This window comes from Aricia agestis, chromosome 10 (genome assembly GCF_905147365.1).
Source record: "Aricia agestis chromosome 10, ilAriAges1.1, whole genome shotgun sequence".
NCBI classification, from domain to species: domain Eukaryota; kingdom Metazoa; phylum Arthropoda; class Insecta; order Lepidoptera; family Lycaenidae; genus Aricia; species Aricia agestis.
In genome coordinates this window covers 9742582-9758624 of record NC_056415.1, presented here as the reverse complement: position 1 = coordinate 9758624, position 16043 = coordinate 9742582, and the positions used below count along the sequence as shown (strand labels likewise).

The following is a 16043-nucleotide window of genomic DNA, read 5'->3' as shown; positions in this document are numbered from 1 at the left end:
CAAACGAGCAAACGGATCACCTGATGGAAAGCAACTTCTGTCGCCAATGGACACTCGCAGCATCAGAAGAGCTGCAAGTGCGTTGCCGGCCTTTTAAGAGGGAATAGGGTAATAGGGGAGGGTAGGCATGGGAAGGGAAGGGAATAGGGGAGGATAGGGAAGGGAATTGGGCCTCCGGTAAACTCACTCACTCGGCGAAACACAGCGCAAGCGCTGTTTCACGCCGGTTTTCTGTGAGAACGTGGTATTTCTCCGGTCGAGCTGGCCCATTCGTGCCGAAGCATGGCTCTCCCACGTATGTCGAGCCGGCCCATTCGTGCCGAAGTATGGATCTCATATTTTTGGCATATTTAATAAACTAAAATCTATACTTAATATTATAAAGCGGTAGAGTTTGTTTGTTTGTTTGTTTGATCGCGCTAATCTCATGAACTACTTGGTCCGATTAGAAAAATTATTTCAGTATTAGATAGCCCATTTATCGAGGAAGGCTAATAGGAGCGAAGAAATAAAGGAAAATGTGGAAAAAATGGGGGAAATTAAGTTTGAAACAGCTTATCTCACGAACTACAGGAGCAATTTTTATGTTATTTGGCACACATAAGAAGTAGTCCCGTGAAGTATCATGATTTTTGTGGACTAATTTGTCTGTGATCTAAATCTAATAACGCGGGCGAAGCTGCGCGGAACGTTTAGTAAGATATAGTTTTACTAAGTGATGGCCGTAACTCCGTTATGAAATTCATTTTTCGCACTGAATCCATACAGTTTTCGCAACGAAAACCCTATGTTCTTTTCAGTCTCAGTATCTTTACACAAAAATCATCTAAATTTGTTCAGCCGTTAAAGCGTTAAGAGATAACAGACAGACACACTTCGCATTTAGAATATTGGTATGCATTTTTCAGAACTTTTGAACACCTAATGTTGTTGTTTCCTTCAGTTGTGTTTCTCGGCTTAAAACTCTTTTCTGTATATCGAATTTCAATTAGTTTTCAGGGGATAGTTTTATTGGCCAGTATTTATTTAGTGTGTCATAAAAACCTAATAATACTTTCTATTCCTAAATAAATAATATGAGTGCTTGTCGGTAAAAAGCTCTATTTCTCACTGAATCGAATTTCAATTAGTTTTCAGGGGATGTTTCATTGGTCAGTATTTAGTTAGTAAGTGTGTCATTAAAAAACTAATAACGCCAACTGGAGCGTGACCCGTTTCGCCGTGTGTTAGAGGCCGGAGTTACAATAGGCCTGTTTGCGGACGGCCTGCCACTTGTTGTTTCCGCCATATTGTACATGCCACACTTAATGTGTTCAATTAGATTATTTTTATGTTCGTTTTCAAAGGCTTGTAAAAATCTGAAAATAGCGCTCGGCGGCCTGCGATGTTTATTTCAGATATTTTTGCAGTTAATGTTAACTATGATAACAAATCTTTGTATCTAATTTTACCAAATTGTATTTAAAACCTATTCAGTTGTGTGTGTTTAATTCTTACAAATCTTGCAGTAATACCTTTAAAAAGCCGCTTTTGCAACCTAACTAACATAAAAAAAATGCCCATGGCGTGATGGACTACAATTATTACAATTAATAATATTTATTTCAATTATCCTTGGTGCGAAAAACAATACAAAGATAGCAAAAAAAGGATATGGGCGCAGAGCCCATAGACGGCCCCAAATTTAATAAATAAAAAAAACCTAACTAATACGAAAAATAATACATTTTAATAATCATAAAAAACTAGGCCTTTACATCCGTAATGGATGATTTATACAGTATTTTTCAGAGCGAAGTAACCACTCCTCAAATACTGTAGTGCCTGGAACAAGATTTTTAAATGTCCGTATGGTTGCCCAAGCGCATACGGCATTCTCGCAACATAGTCGGCCTAGTCCAGAGGAAAGAACTAGTCAATACGTCTGGGACCAACTATGTGCGGGTTTCCTCACGATGTTTTCCTTCACCGTACTCGGAGCGTCCGTATTATGTACTTGAGAATATCAGAAAATGTCTCATAGGTACACGCCTCCACCCGGGATCGAACCCGCACCCTCTAAGAGTGCGAACCAAAGGTCTACCCATTAATAATCATATTGCAGTCTTTATACCATTGTTTATTAAAACATTTTACTATATCCCGGGGTATTAAGTATAAGTTACAGCTGGCATTAAGAAATGAAACTACTACATCTGCAACTCTATATTAGTTTGAAACTGCTAACTGCGATTGTGCCCGTTGCTTTGCTTATCAGCTAGAAAATATTCAACTCGCTCACGGGCCACGGCAGATAAAGATTGTTTGTCATTTTACTTACGGATTATGGGCCAACTTGTATACTTCTGCTGTACGGTCGGATGCGTATTGTAATAATATTGGATAGATGCCGGTAATATTCGCAATAAGAAAACTTACATTATTTTATTGTGTTTAAGGTAACAAACGTTTCCGCTTGCTTGAAGAGCATATAAAAGTTTTCAGATATATTTACCCTCGTTTATTAACAACGGTATTCTGATTTCTGGCACAGAATATAATACTATATTAGTAGCACCAATTTCTGGTAAACTAAGTACGATCGCATTGGGGCCGAATTCCCATACAATGTTACTATACTATTTCTGTCTTCCGCACTCTCTTGTGAGAAAGTGGACAAGAAGACTATCAGACCTCTGTTCCTCTGCACATGCACACGGCAGACGTCTGCGTCACCTAGACTCTTAGGATCACTAATGCAATTTTAGAAACAAAGCAACACCTTACCTGGTTCTTTCCCTTGAGCACGAGGACATTGGAGACTCTCCCGAAGGGCAAGCCCAGCTGTATGATCTCCGCCTCCGTCGTCTCATTGGGGATGTTCCGTATGTGTATCACCCGGGACGGCTTGCCCACGTTCTGTTCCAGTTTCACCTGGGGACAAAATGTCATTGATAAGTATTTTATATCTAGAATAAAAATTTTGTACTTATATTTATTTATTTATAGGTTTTATACACATGAATGTTAAAAATCTCAGTGCCTTGTGAGCTGTCGTATATTCTTTTAGTCAATCTTTTTGGCGCGTTTTTTAAATAAAATCCTTAAAATATAGCAAAGTAGGTAAACATTCAGTATTTAAACATTTACTATTTGTTTACATTAGGCACCAACATTTTTATTTCGCCCGTTTTAAACGCAATTGCGAATTAAATATTTATACTTAACCACGCAAAACAATTGAACGCTGGCGCACGAAAACGCAAAAATTAAAACATGAAAAGATATTCGCTATATTAAACTCTTACTTTTGGGTAAATTAACCGGCTAGCTCATTAAAAAGGCACAAAACATATGAATGGGCTCTGGAAGCCGGTGGAATATTTGTAAAACAAACAACGCCGCTTTATTGTTTAAACGGGCAGAATTGTGTTAGCCCGAATGCGCGTTTAAGCGGAGTACAAAATGACCAGCCTAATATACATAAAGCTAGTATTGTTCAGGACGAGGCGGTGGGATAATTGAAAAGTCGATGTTGTATAATTGTCGTGGCTTATCGGGGCGGCCGATGTGGGCTCCATTGTCGAGAGGCTTTTGATTACGAGCCCCGCGCCCGATATACTGTAGCTTTGTATGACACTTCACTTTCTGTCCAGGTGAAAAGAGCTATGTGGAATTTTCAAATGATCGGAGATATTATGCGCCGCTTTCGCCTAATAGCCTTAACCCTTTTTCGCTCATCGTTGTTAGCATTTTTTAAACCTCTTTTGAATTAATGTTTTAAATTTGTTCACCTTGTTGGAAATGTAACAAGTGAACGAAAACTTCTTAGTATTTAATTATGAAAAAACTAAAATGTCAGCTGTCATTGTCATTTTGTAAAATGTCAAAATGTATGCTCTCTCTCTTGGCTCTACCTTTGCTGTGGTACCTATGTACGACTGTGCTCTTAAAAAATATAATATCTGAATCAATCTCATCGAATGTTTACTTTCCCAACCATTTCCTCCAACAAATCTTGCAGCAATTATATGCATTGTGCAAGTATACATTATCACGTAATATGCCAATATCAGATTCTGAAAATATCATCAACGTTCGTTAAATATCAATTGCATTTTAAGTTGCTTGTACTTCTTTTAAAATTAACAAAAAATGCGTACAAATCAATGTAGCGTTGCGAACTACATCAGCTATATCCACACTATGCGCTTACGTCTTAAATTGTCGTCATCTTATTTTATTCAACTTTCGCTTTGGCGCATTCAATAATTGAATGCGTCAACGAACGCAAAGCCAACTGTCATTTTTAGTAACAAACCGAAAGTTTTGGATACGGTCAGAGGGCATACGTCGCGGGCATGCCTCACTTTCTTTGTTGACTGCGCTATAACGCTTGACGAACAGAAAAAGGCACAGCGTGGACAAAGCTATTACGATACAATGTGGGTGTAAATTGAATTTGATCTATCGCTTCTAACACCTTGATGGTATTGGCTAATAGCCCATATACGCCTATTAGCCGTGGTACGGGGTTTTCATGCGGTTAAGCTCAACTATCACTTATAAGATAACTAGATGACGCTGCTTAGTGCTTTGCATTAACATCGGTTTACAGGCAATTAAATATTAACCGTATTCCACTTGGGATAAACGCACGACTAATAGAAAATTACCTTCGGGAATACAGTACCTTTGTCCTTATATTGAAGATATTATGATAATAATCTACGAACTGATCATAATATCAAAAATAATATAAATTTTAACTTGACTTAATTCGTGTGCTCGAAGGAATAATTGGCTCTACCCCCCAAAAGTAACAAAACGTGCTATTATAATTTTAAATCAAAGGAGGAAATTTAATGTATTATTAATATAATTTATGATAATCTGATCACAAAAAAAAACTGACATCATTCTGTGTTGTAACAATAAGAAACGGCGTACAATTGACATCAAAAGAACCAAATCTCCGTAAGTAAACAAATAAAGGCGAAATATATATTTTTCAAAGAGAATTGTAAAGGAGGAAATTCAAAATACACGTTCGCCCACCTCGAGGGTGTACCGCTAAGAAAACAACCGGCGAAGAAAAGGAGGACATTATTTTTGTTGGGTCAGAAAATCTGCGAAACGATTTCCACATCAGACACTTTAAATCATCCGCTCCGTCTCACATTTCGTCCATAAATATTAAATCTCGGTTCGGTCCCTGGAATAGAAAAAAGAGATATCGTGTGACGTTCTATGCGAGGATTCTCGGAATCGGTCAATTTTCCCGATGATCGCGTCGGTCCTGTTTATTGAAACACTATTAGCCAGCTGACTGGCTCAGGTGAACTATCATTAGCTTTCATATCGCTCGTTTACGGTGGGAGTTGGGACTTAATAAACTTTTGTAGGGTCTTGAGATCTACACAAGGTTTTGTCAGGCTGGTTTGTGAGTCTTTACAAAGAGTACGATTGTTTAATGATTTTTTTGTTTTCATCATTGTTTTAAATAAATACTTACCTATGTATTTCGACGTAAAAATAAATTCTTAAATACGACGACAAAGCCGAAAAGTCGGGTATAGGACATTGTCTAATTGTAGTTGATAGTATTCACTATGTTGTCCATCTTGTATTTTGTAAATGAACAAGGCTTAGTATAATAGACGGCTATAATACTACCAATTTACGTTTTTCATGTCACCTATTAACCGCGTAATAGAATATTTATTACAATGCCATTTTACGTCTTTAATTTTTTTTTTGTTAACCTTAGACAAACAATTTGTAGAAACGAAATATCATAGCGACGTAATTAACTTTATAATAATAATTATTATTATAAGATTGCCAAAATTATGATATATTTTTATTGGATAAATATTTTTCAATCAACATAATATTACAATAACATTAACAGTGCAGATGTTCTGCTCCGATATTAAATGCAAAGTTGTAGTCACAATCGTACAAATAGCCAAGCAATAAGGAAACTAGTTGCCCAAAAGCAAAAGTTACCCAAGATCAGTGGACTTAGAAGTTTGTTCAATCGGATTTATACCCCGGTAAAATTAGCTTAGGTTCTTAAACTTTCTCATGTTGCCGCAGGATTTTTTATTATAAGCCAGCTAGTAAACTATTAACATTGTCCATTCTAACAAATTGCCAACGCAGGATGGCTACTGCATATGTGGTGTGTGTTCATTAGTTTTGCTTTCGTTAAATTTAATTATTATTGTTAGTAGGTAAATATTTTAAATATTATAAATTTTTGTATGTTCATTATTGTTATTTTTTTCTCTTATTTTTTTTTGTTTTTCGTTTATTTTATTAGTATTAGAGTATATTATAGTTTTTTAGCCTTATTTTTTGGTGAAGTCACTCATTGGCCCTTGCAGAAACCAGTGCAGCGAGCTAGCTTGCTGCGTATAGCTGAGCTTGGGCCAATTTTTACCGACTTCCAAAAAGGAGGAGGTTATACGTTCGGCTGTATGTATCTTTTTTTTTTGTATGTTCAACGATAACTCAGCCGTTTGTGATCCGATTTTCAAAAAATTTTTTGTGTTGTATAGGGTTTAACTCGAATTTGGTACCATGTTCACAAAAGTGGTGATCTGATGATGGGATCCTGGAGGAATCGAGGGGACTCCTTGAAATTTGTATGGAAATATATAGTGATTTTAATTTTTTCTGAAGCATTCGAGGTAAATGCTACCAAAAAGTAAGATTTCGCACCAGGTTATACCCTGGATCCGAAGGTACCCAACAGAACTTTTGAATCCTTATAGATACAGGTTCGGGGATTTCGGCGTTGTTTAAACAACTGAAAGCATAAGCCAACACATCAATTTATTTGATCATCATTATCAAAATCATAATTATGCCATGGGTCATCACATTATGACCCAATTATTGATGATTTTCGTGATATTTTGCATCGAAGCAGATGTTTTTGATGATTATTTCGCTATTTGTGGACCGATTTTCAAATTTTTTGTGTTCTTGCATAGGATATAATCTTGATTTTGTATAATAATTTCGAAAGTGGTGAGCTGGTGATAGTTATTTACGCATAAAGCCTTATCTTGTAGATAACTAAAAAGAGTGAAATTATTATTTTTAACAAAAAATTAAAACCGACTTCCAAGGTAAAAACAATAATAATATGAACTCAAAAGTGTTAAATAACTCTTACTCTATAATTGCCTTTTTCAGACTTCGTCTAATTCTCAATTATTTCTGTACAAACTACAGTCTTCATTACTTTGAAGTCTTTGAAGTCTATTATAGGTACAATATAAGTGTTGTAGAAATTATTTCTGTATTATTGTATTGATTTACATGTGTTGGGTAGTGACAAAATAAAAATATTCTTATTCTTCTTATCGAGAAAATTCTTAGCTACTTCTTAAATATTGAAATCTTATGAGTATGTCTAGGTTACTGTAAAGATAGAGCGTCACCTTATTTCACAAGACGTGTGTAAGTATTATACAGTAGATAATAGATATACGTGTACTGTGTATATAGGTACGTGTATATTGTCACGATATAGTTTTGATCAATTTCAAATAAAATATTGTGTGCATTTTAGTATAACAATAGCAACAACAATAATATAATAATAATAATAGAAAGTGCCTAGAAATACAAAAAAATACATTTTAAACCGGATACACAAAATTGTTTTTCATTAACACAGTGTTATCGTCAAAATATCTAATCTGGACCATTAAATGGCGCTTCGAAAATAGTAGATAATACAGATCTACAAAACATTTATTCAAAGCTCTTGAAATATTCGTGATCCTCCCAACTCCCAACTTCGATTTATGAATAGACTTATTAGTTGCTTAATGCTTACCAAGTTACATGTAACTAAAATACGCTGCATTAAGTTATCGAGAATCGACAAGTTAATATATTTTACAGACATAGCTTCTCAACTTTTAATTGGACGCCGATTGCTAGTATCAAAAGTTTGTAGCGATATTCTGTTTAACCTGTTGAAGAGCTTCGATTAAAATACCAAAACACTCGCTGTTAATTCACAGGAAACGTTAATTTAATTCTGTTTGTTAGTAAATACAGCTATTTAGAACCGTACACTGGTTATTTTAAATGTTTGGTACATTAAAAAAATATGAAGCTGAAATATATTTTATGCTTTTTTCATTTAAATAGCCATTCAAATAATATAATATATTATGGTTTGCTTAAATTAGTTACATGTTTTTTTATGAATAATAATGCTAATACGTATAGTATTGTGATGAGTATAGCATCACCTGCGCTGGGGTAGAGTAGATAATTCATAATAAATAACAACATACCTACGCGACAAAAGGCGAAATAGTAATTTCTCGGGATGAGCTCGTAAACGGCTAAGTACCCGTTGAGGAGCGTTCCCTGATTTGATTGATCTCCACTGAGCAGGTTCCCTACGTTTTTACAGACCAATGTCAGGAAAATGAGGAAGAAAAGGAAAACATAATTAATTACTCTATTTGGACATTAATGACCTAGTCAAAATAAACGAGGGTAGTTTTATACTTGCCATGTTTCTACCTTGATAAATATTTTATCTCGAGGATGTGTTCTTTTACTTTAATTTGGTTTATTGGTCAATTAGTGCGGTTTCCCTGCCTAATGGTTGAATTTAGTTTGTTAAACTGTTTTATGGTGTTGTTGGGAAGTTTATTCATCCAATTTGGGACTTGGGAGGTTCCCGGCGGTTATGTAGAAAAATTTTAACATTTGCGAAAGTTAATAATCTATATATATAAAAATCAATTGCTGTTCGTTAGTCTCGCTAAAACTCGAGAACGGCTGAACGGATTTATCTTATCTTGGTCTTGAATTATTCGTGGAGGTCTAGGGAAGGTTTAAAAGGTGAGAAAAATTCGAATAATTGCCGGGAAAATCCTCAAAATAGCATTTTTCTATTTCCCATACAAACGTTTTCTAAATAAAATGGAGAGTCAATTTGTAATTTATTACCGCTGCATAAAGTTCAAATTCGCGTGCGCGTTGGAGGACCTAATATCGCGTTCTGAAACTCAACAAAAGTGAAAGTGAATCGCGAACGTTAATAAATAATAATCATTAAATCTTTAAGAAACCATACCATACCATAAGAGTACCATATAAATGATTTAGTTCACAGATGTTATGTGCGAAATAATTTGGTACTCAATTTGCATTCTGCCTCATGTGTAATTCACATCCTACTAATATTATAAAGGCGAAAGTTTGTTTGGATGTATGGATGTGTGGATGTATGGATGTTTGTTACACTTTCACGCAAAAACTACTGAACGGATTTTAATGAAACTTTACAATAATATAGCTTATACATCAGAATAACACATAGGCTACAATTTTAACCGACTTTCAAAATGGGGGAGGTGTTATGTTCGTTTTCTTATGTTCAACGATTACTCCGCCGTTTGTTAACCGATTTTCAAAATTTTTCTTTTGGTATATAGGGTATCATCCCAATTTGGTATTATATTCACAAAAGTGGTGATCTGATGAAGGATGCATAAGTAATCGAGGGAACTCCTCAAAATTTATATGGAAACATGTGGTGACTTCGGTTTCGTGAGAAGTATTCTAAGCATATGCTACCAACAAGTAAGATTTTGCACCGAGGTATACCTGGTATACCGTGGTTCGGAAGGTGCTGAGAGAACTCCTGATTCTTTATAGATACAAGTTTGGGAGTTTCGGCGTTGTTTTAAGAACGGAAAGCATATGCTACTATGCAAATTACATTCATCATCATCATCACTACCATTTTATACTTAGAATACATCGTCCCATGGTTATGACTTATGACTTATGAGCCTATAATGACCCTGTTATTGGTATTTTTCATAGTCTTTTAGATCGAGACTCGAGTTTGTCAAGCGATAATTGAAAAAAATCTATACTTAATATTGCTTGAGAGTATGTTTGCTTAAACGCGCTAATTTCAGGAACTACTGGTCCGATTTAAAAACTTATTTCAGTGTTAGATAGCTTATTTATCGAGTAAGACTATAGGCTATATAATATTATCACGCTAAGAATAATACGACCGAAAAAACTCAGGAAAATGTTGGAAAAACGGGGGAAATATTAGAAATTACGAACTACTGGAGCAATTTTTATGGCAATATTTGGCACAGATATAGAGTAAACCAAGTGAAGAGAGTAGGGACATAAGAGCTATTTTTTATGGGAAAATGTACGGTTTCCGTAAAATTCCTAATTTACGCGGGCGAAGCCGCGCGGGACAACTAGTAATCAATAAATATCTTAAAATGTTCTACTAATATTATAAAATACTAGCTGTCCCGGTGAATTTTGTGTCACAGGTCACTTTAAAACCTTCCCTGGACTTCTACGAATATTTTAAGACTAAAATCAGCCCAATCCGTTCAGCCGTTTTCGAGTTTTAGCGCGACTAACACATTTGAAAATCCATTTTTATATATTAGACTAGCTGTCCCGGTGAACTTCGTGTCACTTTAAAACCTTCGCTGGACTTCTACGAATATTTTAAGACTAAAATCAGCCCAATCCGTTCAGCCGTTTTCGAGTTTTAGCGCGACTAACGCATTTGAAAATCCATTTTTATATATAAGATGAGAAAGCATCTTTCTGATGATAATGATGATTTAGACAATTTTGATATGGATTTACTTTGTAATAGGACAGTTTTAGTAAATATAATTTGCGGGCTGCGGCCAACATCAATTACAATAATTAACATTTTAGATATTATTAGACATAGATTTTTTGCACAGAAAAGGATAACAAAGCATCGAGTGCGCTGACAATATCTCTCGTGAAATATCACTTAGCGGGAGTAGAAATGGAAGCTGGAATGCACGCTTTATTTGCATTATTTAATTAATATGTACAGTACACAAGATTTCCTTAACGACGGAAAAAGTACAACGAGTCGCCATTTCCCTGATGGATTCTAAATGAATATGCAAAGGGAAGGGTTGGATTTGAATTCGCCGGATAAGAAAGAACGAATAAACAATCGTTAACCGTGAAATGGTAAATAGAGAAGCGAATCCGGGGACACGTTCGTGTTTAATTATGAATTAGGGGCGTCCCGTAATGAGATCACAATGTAATTAAGATTAGAGGCGAGCTTTTTTCAGGCCGGAGTGAGACTAAACGGCGAACTAACATGTCGACCTTGTTTTTCTCCCGTAAAGAGTAATTTATAGCGGGAATGAGAATATTTCTTCTTCGTTAGTGGAGTAGACGTTGCCTGTAAATTATTTGGTAGTTAAATAGTAGTGTAGTTTGGGAACTTCAAGATTAAGTGATTGGAAAATATAGAGAGATTACAACCTACTTAAGTATCTAACTAGGTACTTGTTTTTTTAGGGTTCCGTACCCAAAGAGTAAATACGGGACCCTATTACTATATATAATACTTTGAAGTCTGTCAGTCTGTCTGTCTCCAGGCTCTATATCAAGAACCCGGAACTGCTATAGCAAGACTTCTGAAATTTTCACAGATTGTGTATTTCTGTTGCCGCTATAACAACAAATAGGTACTAAAAACAAAATAAAATTAATATTTAAGGGAGGCTCCCCTACAATAAACGTGATTTTTTTGGCCTTTTTTGCTCTATATCAATAATGGCAACATGTGCTCTATAACGGTACGGAACCCTATGTGCGCGAGTCCGACTCGCACTTGGCCGATTATTACTTACATAATTTTTACTGTAAGTTTTATATTTATTCCCTAATATCCTATTGTTCGGCAAAGCCTCCGAACTATCTTTTCACAGCTCACGATTTGCCACCTGTTGTCGAAAGCGTCTGGTTTTTCGCACCAGCTTTATTCTGTGTTTGTTGTGCTTAATCCATATATATAAAACTCAAAGGTGACTGACTGACATGGTGATCTATCAATGCACAGCCCAAACCACTGAACCGATCGGGCTGAAATTTGGCATGCAGGTAGATGATATGACGTAGGCATCCGCTAAGAAAGGATTTTGATCAATTCTACGTCCAAGGGGTTAAAATAGGGGATGGAAGTTTGTATATAATAATACTTCTTAACGCGAGCGAAGCCGCGGCAAAAGCTCGTTATTATATAAATTAGATATTATTATTCGTCCACATTTAAAACTATGAATTTGTCTATGACTTCAGCCTTAGAATTATCACATTCTACTTTTAAATCAAAATTCTTTTGTAATGATCCATATTACTACGATACGGGAAAGTCGTAAACCTCCAGGTAAACTGCCAGATTGCACTCAATTGCGTAACAAACATCTAAATTCATAATATGACTCAAAATATTGAACAATAACGGCTGTAGAAAACTAGTATTTTAGTTTATATAAGGACGTGCTGAAGCAGTTAAGCAAACTGCTTATATCTAATAATAAATTGTATGATAATAGTAGAAAAAAACTATGCTATACGCTTTATACGCTTATTATATAAACGCTTTTTCTATTGTTATTAATGAATGTGTAGCTATCTTCTAATAAGGCTAATATAGAAAATGATAATGTTAAATCCCTGTATTAACTAAATGTTTATAATAATTTTTGCATGCTTCAAAAGCAGAGTGTTTGATACTATAAGATCTTTGTAAACAACATTCTTTGCAAATAAATGATGATTATGATTATGATTATATTCATCTAAAAATTTTTTAAAATGAAATTATACTAAAAGTTTGTGGCAACCCTATCTCCATTACGAATAATAGCTCCGACGCGCACGTAAACGTTTGCCGCGTTATTAAGCACATTTTTAATAATTTTCAAATTTCATAACACAATTTGCGCGAGGCAGAGAAAAGGCTTACTGACAAGAAATTTTTCTTCCCCGCAGGCAGTATATCTCCGTGTCACCGGCCATTATGTCAGGTGTTATAAAACGTCTGTCATAAATATTGCGAAACATAGTTCACGAGCATTATATTTTCTCATTTTCTATTCTTTTCTCCCGCATAAAGGATTCCAAAATACTCTCCCGTTTTTATATTATTTTATACGAGCTTTTGCCTGCGGCTTCGCTCGCGTTAAGAAGTATTATTATATACAAACTTTCATCCCCTATTTGAACCCCTTGGGGTTGGAATTTATCAAAATCCTTTCTTAGCGGATGCCTACGTCATAACATCTACCTGCATGCCGAATTTCAGCCCGATCCGTCCAGTGGTTTGGGCTGTGCGTTGATAGATCACTATGTCAATCAGTCAGTCAGTCACCTTTGTTGTGTCGGCGTTGTGCGAGACTTTGCACGCTTGCTACCGTCTTATAATTCCGCGGTAATCGTACATTTTTCTGGGTTAAAAAGTAGTCTATGTCTACTCCATTCATGTGCATGTCAACAATACGTGTCAAGTATTTTTGGAGCTTATTCCATGCAAACAAATAAACCTGTCCTTTTTAATATATTAACGTAGACCAACCGTAGATTAAGCACATATTTCACCCCCTGTTTAATTTCAAAAAGGTCTTTACTTAGTGCTGATCTAGTTTATAGTAGCGACCTTTTGGCTTTAGCTGGCTAGACTTAATAGTAAAGGTCAGGTATTAATATTAGATTTATTTATTTCGCTCAAAATTTTAAATACCTAGTCCTTGAACTACCGACATGATTCCTATCGAGAAATTGTGGGTCTATATGGCTTATTTAAAAGTACCTAAAGCGTACATTGAAAAAGGTTTTCGCTCCGAAAATGGAATAAAACGTAAACGAAAAAAATGATGGAATATATGAAAAGTTACACAAACATTAAAACAGAAACATTTAATTACGCAATCCATTTGGCAATCGAACTACATGCAGCTAAAAATAAAAGTGTTTATCCAGTTACAAACAAAGTGTGCATTTACGATCCGCGTGTGCCCACTGCCCACTGGCCAGTTTATGTAAATATACTTGAAAATACTGTGCGGTGAAAAAACCAGGAAACACATAGTTTATTTTTATTATAGTTTCATATATTTTCGTTTGTTTCCAATTTGTAAATTGTACCTTTTAAAACAATAGGTGATAAGGAATAAATCCCGCAAGTTTTGGACTTAAAAGGGACAGTGAAAAATTAAGACCAACATTTTTTTAAACAAGTGTGTATTGTTAATGTTTTGTCGAATAAACCATATGACTCTATCAATAGTAGAAAGCATGAGATATGCTATAATGGGCATTGTCCAAAAAAATCACATGTACTTTTTATATATTTTTTTCGTTAATATAGGGTATTTTAGGAATATAAATTAATTGGTTTTGAAATTCATTGGCTAGTTTTTTCTCAATAAATTTTTAAATTTTCGCTCTGACGTCATCATCGGCGGCCAATAAACCTCTGCAGTATGTTTTAAATTTCCTTTCAATCTTATTTATAATGACTGGTTCGTCAAATGCAAGTTCTCATTATGTGAAAGCTGATACGAAAAGCTTACCAAAAGTTCGAAACGTAATGTTGGTCGAATTTATTGCTAATTTAACGCCATTGAAGGTCAAACTAAGGTTAAACATATTTGTTCAAAAATATAAGTAACTAATGGGTATTTTTTTCGTTTATATACAGAAAAACGATCACTGACGTTATTCCTCGAAATGTTTTTGTAATGAGCAAAATTAAAAAAAAATAGACAATCCCCATTACTATGTGATTACAAATAATCATTAACTTAATAAATAATAATATTTAAAAAAGTAAAGCGCATTATACTTTAAAATAAAACCTATAATTTAAACATACTTTCACAAAAAGTATAAAAGCTTCTTCAGGAAAATTTAATTAATTTTTATCCAAAATGAAAAAAATTCAATATTTCCAATTCCGAAAGATTAATATAAAAATGTCCGTTATCCGCCAGGGACATCCCCTTTGCAGTTAACACGCTCTTTATCAGTCGTTTTACATTTCAATATTACAAAGAATATAAAAAGACTAAAGAGAGATAAAAGATTTATTATTTTATATTCGCGATTTGATCAAAATAGTTTTTCTGAAAGCTTAAATAAATATTAATAATAAAAGAATAAGAAAAAGTATAAATAAATACAATTAATTTTATGGATATTTGCAAGAAACTATTTAAACTAACTATTGTTTGTAATTGTTCTAAACGGGCATCTAGATGTGTTTTAAAGCTGTTTACACATTTTGAAGACGTTTAAACTTTGGCTACAGTATAGTCGTGCTCTTCTTTCTGGCTCTTGGACTCGTGACTTTCCTCTCTCTTAACTCACTCCATAATACATTCTGTAGTAGAAACATTTGTATAACTAACCTTTTTGGCTGCCGAATCCTGGTTATTGTTGTCCGCGTGGTGTGGCGCCGCGGGTGCCATGACTGTGACGCCACTCTGCGAAAGAAGCTCGTCTGAGCCCCTCTGTAACAAACAAACAAACATTATTATATTATTATTTTTTAACTAACACCACAGAATACATATTAGTTGCCAATCTTGAAATATATTCCTTCAAGCCCCATAAGAGCACCGGTGATCGCGACAACAATAGAATATAAATAGCATTTCCAAGAATCCGCGATTGAAGGAATATACCTATAACAGTAAATGGGCTGACTGTTTTATTCCTAGTAGTTTTCGACTTTAGAGAATTATTGCATAATTGCAACTTTTTCTAAGGCAGCGACTTTCCTACTCGAAAAAAAAATCTGCTGTTTTAAAGAGTCCTAGGAGGTAGTGTTGTATAAAACAGCTCGTTCATTCAAGTTTCCATAGGAAAAGTAGCTTATACTCGAAGAGAATATTAATCCCGCAGTTGCTTAAAACAGAATAAAACATATCACCTATATTCTGGTAATTTTTTAATAGGTAGATCCTTTAAAAGGTGCCTTAAGTGAAAAACTTTCCTTCAGCTCATAATATATTAACGTATGTAAAATCACTCGCAAAATCGGTCTCAGAATTAACATGTTCTCTGTTTATAAATTCAGGGAATTTCTTCCCTTGAGGCTGGAGGCTATTAGTATTATGAATGTTTGATGTTAAGCTAAATTAAATAATTTATTAATGCATGTAAGCTACTTATATTCCGGTCCGGAA

General features: G+C 34.7%; 1 protein-coding gene across 10 annotated transcripts in view; it reads right to left on the bottom strand.

The window, feature by feature from the left end:
- Window positions 1-16043, bottom strand: part of LOC121731317 (polypyrimidine tract-binding protein 1) — a 468460-nt gene that overhangs the window by 43883 nt on the left and 408534 nt on the right. For all 10 annotated transcript variants that reach the window (XM_042120704.1, XM_042120708.1, XM_042120706.1 and 7 more), the window contains 2 exons: window positions 15264-15365; window positions 2767-2913 (listed from right to left, as the gene is read on the bottom strand). In XM_042120704.1, coding sequence (XP_041976638.1) covers window positions 2767-2913; window positions 15264-15365 — 249 coding nt within the window. The remainder of the gene's footprint in view (window positions 1-2766; window positions 2914-15263; window positions 15366-16043) is intronic.